At 39.6% G+C, this 1,572-nt stretch overlaps 1 protein-coding gene across 1 annotated transcript in view; it reads right to left on the bottom strand.

The window, feature by feature from the left end:
- Positions 1-1,572, bottom strand: part of psmf1 (proteasome inhibitor subunit 1) — an 8,572-nt gene that overhangs the window by 4,368 nt on the left and 2,632 nt on the right. Inside the window, exon 3 of the mRNA XM_034869646.1 lies at positions 368-447. Within this exon, the coding sequence (XP_034725537.1) occupies positions 368-447 (80 nt within the window). The remainder of the gene's footprint in view (positions 1-367; positions 448-1,572) is intronic.

Here is a 1,572-nt window from a genome sequence, read left to right as displayed (position 1 = left end):
ATCACGTGGATGCTGATCAGTTGCACTCATATGACAGGTTAGTGTCTAATATTTCCATAATAGTTTGAGGACTCATTTAATTAGACCTTATGCTTTTGTCATTTGCACATTTCATTCCATGCACATTCGGATCAAGTTTGTCGTTTTGATTACGATGCTGTTATTTCATTAACAGCTGGTAGAGAAGGGAAACTAGTCCATGTCTCTTGGTTATACCTGAAGGAGTGCTTTTTGGTCATTCTGTTCCATCATCAACTATCAAAAGGACACTTGTGCTGTAGATCCAACTGTACAGACAATACTTTGTTATATTAATTATATTATTTTATTTACAAATTATTATCGTTATTCTGATAGTTCTTTTAACCAATCCCAGTCGTCTTGGGCGGTGCTGAGCTCCGGGAGCGCCGACGGTGGCTCTGCTAAAGTCTCGGGACGGAACTTGTTCTGGTGGAACATTTACACCCCGCACAAGAAAATGCCACAAACAATATTAAATTAACTGTTCACACAATACGTATTAATACATAATACATGATTAAATGTATCCCAACATTAGCCATCTTCGGAAAAATACCAAATTGTTTCTAATTCGGGAACAATATTGCTCTCACTGTGTTCTCTGTATATTTTTAACCATGACCCCTATTAGGGACAAGTGTTTCCAATTAGCTTCAGTTAAAAACACCATGGAACAGACATCGGACGACAGGTTTCAGCTTAGCTATGTTTTTTGTATCCATCCCTATCTAAATAAACTTTAATAATAATAAGAACTTAAACCTCATTTTCTCTTACCAGTGTAGCTCCACGTGTCCTTCTTCCACTACAGCCCCACCAATCTGTCCCAAAATGTCCCAGTTAGAGCGGAGATGCCGTGAACATATTCTTTGTAAATCTTTACAACCATTTCCCTAAAGAACCAAGCAAACCTGCCTGGTTCCACCATCCATTTCTTCTCCTAAACTTTCCATTTTCAGCGTGTAGCTGGCTAGCTTGAAGTTGATTGTTTTCTGAAGCGAAGGGATTTAGAGAACGGCGACACACAGATGTCAGGTTAGGTCATGATGGATGTCAGGCTTTATCCTTATAAATGTACTCCCGTTGATCAAGACTATGTTAAAAGCAAACTATTCTTTGCAGTGTGTTCAAGGATGTAGACAGTCTGTCAGAGAAGGTGAAAACTCAGCTGCTGCCCCCCCAGGACAGACCGACAGGACAGAGGATGAGTCGGAGGGATGTGGAGGATGAGGAGCAGAGACGAAGAAGAGAGGACAGCGACCCCCTCCGCATCCCCAACAGACAGCCTCGCCAGGGACCACCCCCACACTGGTCAGTCTCTGTCTAAACTGAATATGGGCTCAAATGTCTTTAAAAAACAATAGTCCAAAATACACTGATATTTAATGACACCAATATTGGACTAATTTAGAACAGTATGTTTGCAGTTTTCTCGTTTGTGTTGACCAAAGATAAAAAATAACACTGTTAACAATAAGGAACTAATGCACATCTGGATTTAAGCATTTTCATATATATATATATATATATATATATATATGTGTGTGTGTG

This window comes from Etheostoma cragini, chromosome 4 (assembly GCF_013103735.1).
Source record: "Etheostoma cragini isolate CJK2018 chromosome 4, CSU_Ecrag_1.0, whole genome shotgun sequence".
Lineage (NCBI taxonomy): Eukaryota > Metazoa > Chordata > Actinopteri > Perciformes > Percidae > Etheostoma > Etheostoma cragini.
The sequence above is the reverse complement of the archived record's forward strand: the minus strand, read 5'-3'. Positions and strand labels throughout refer to the sequence as shown.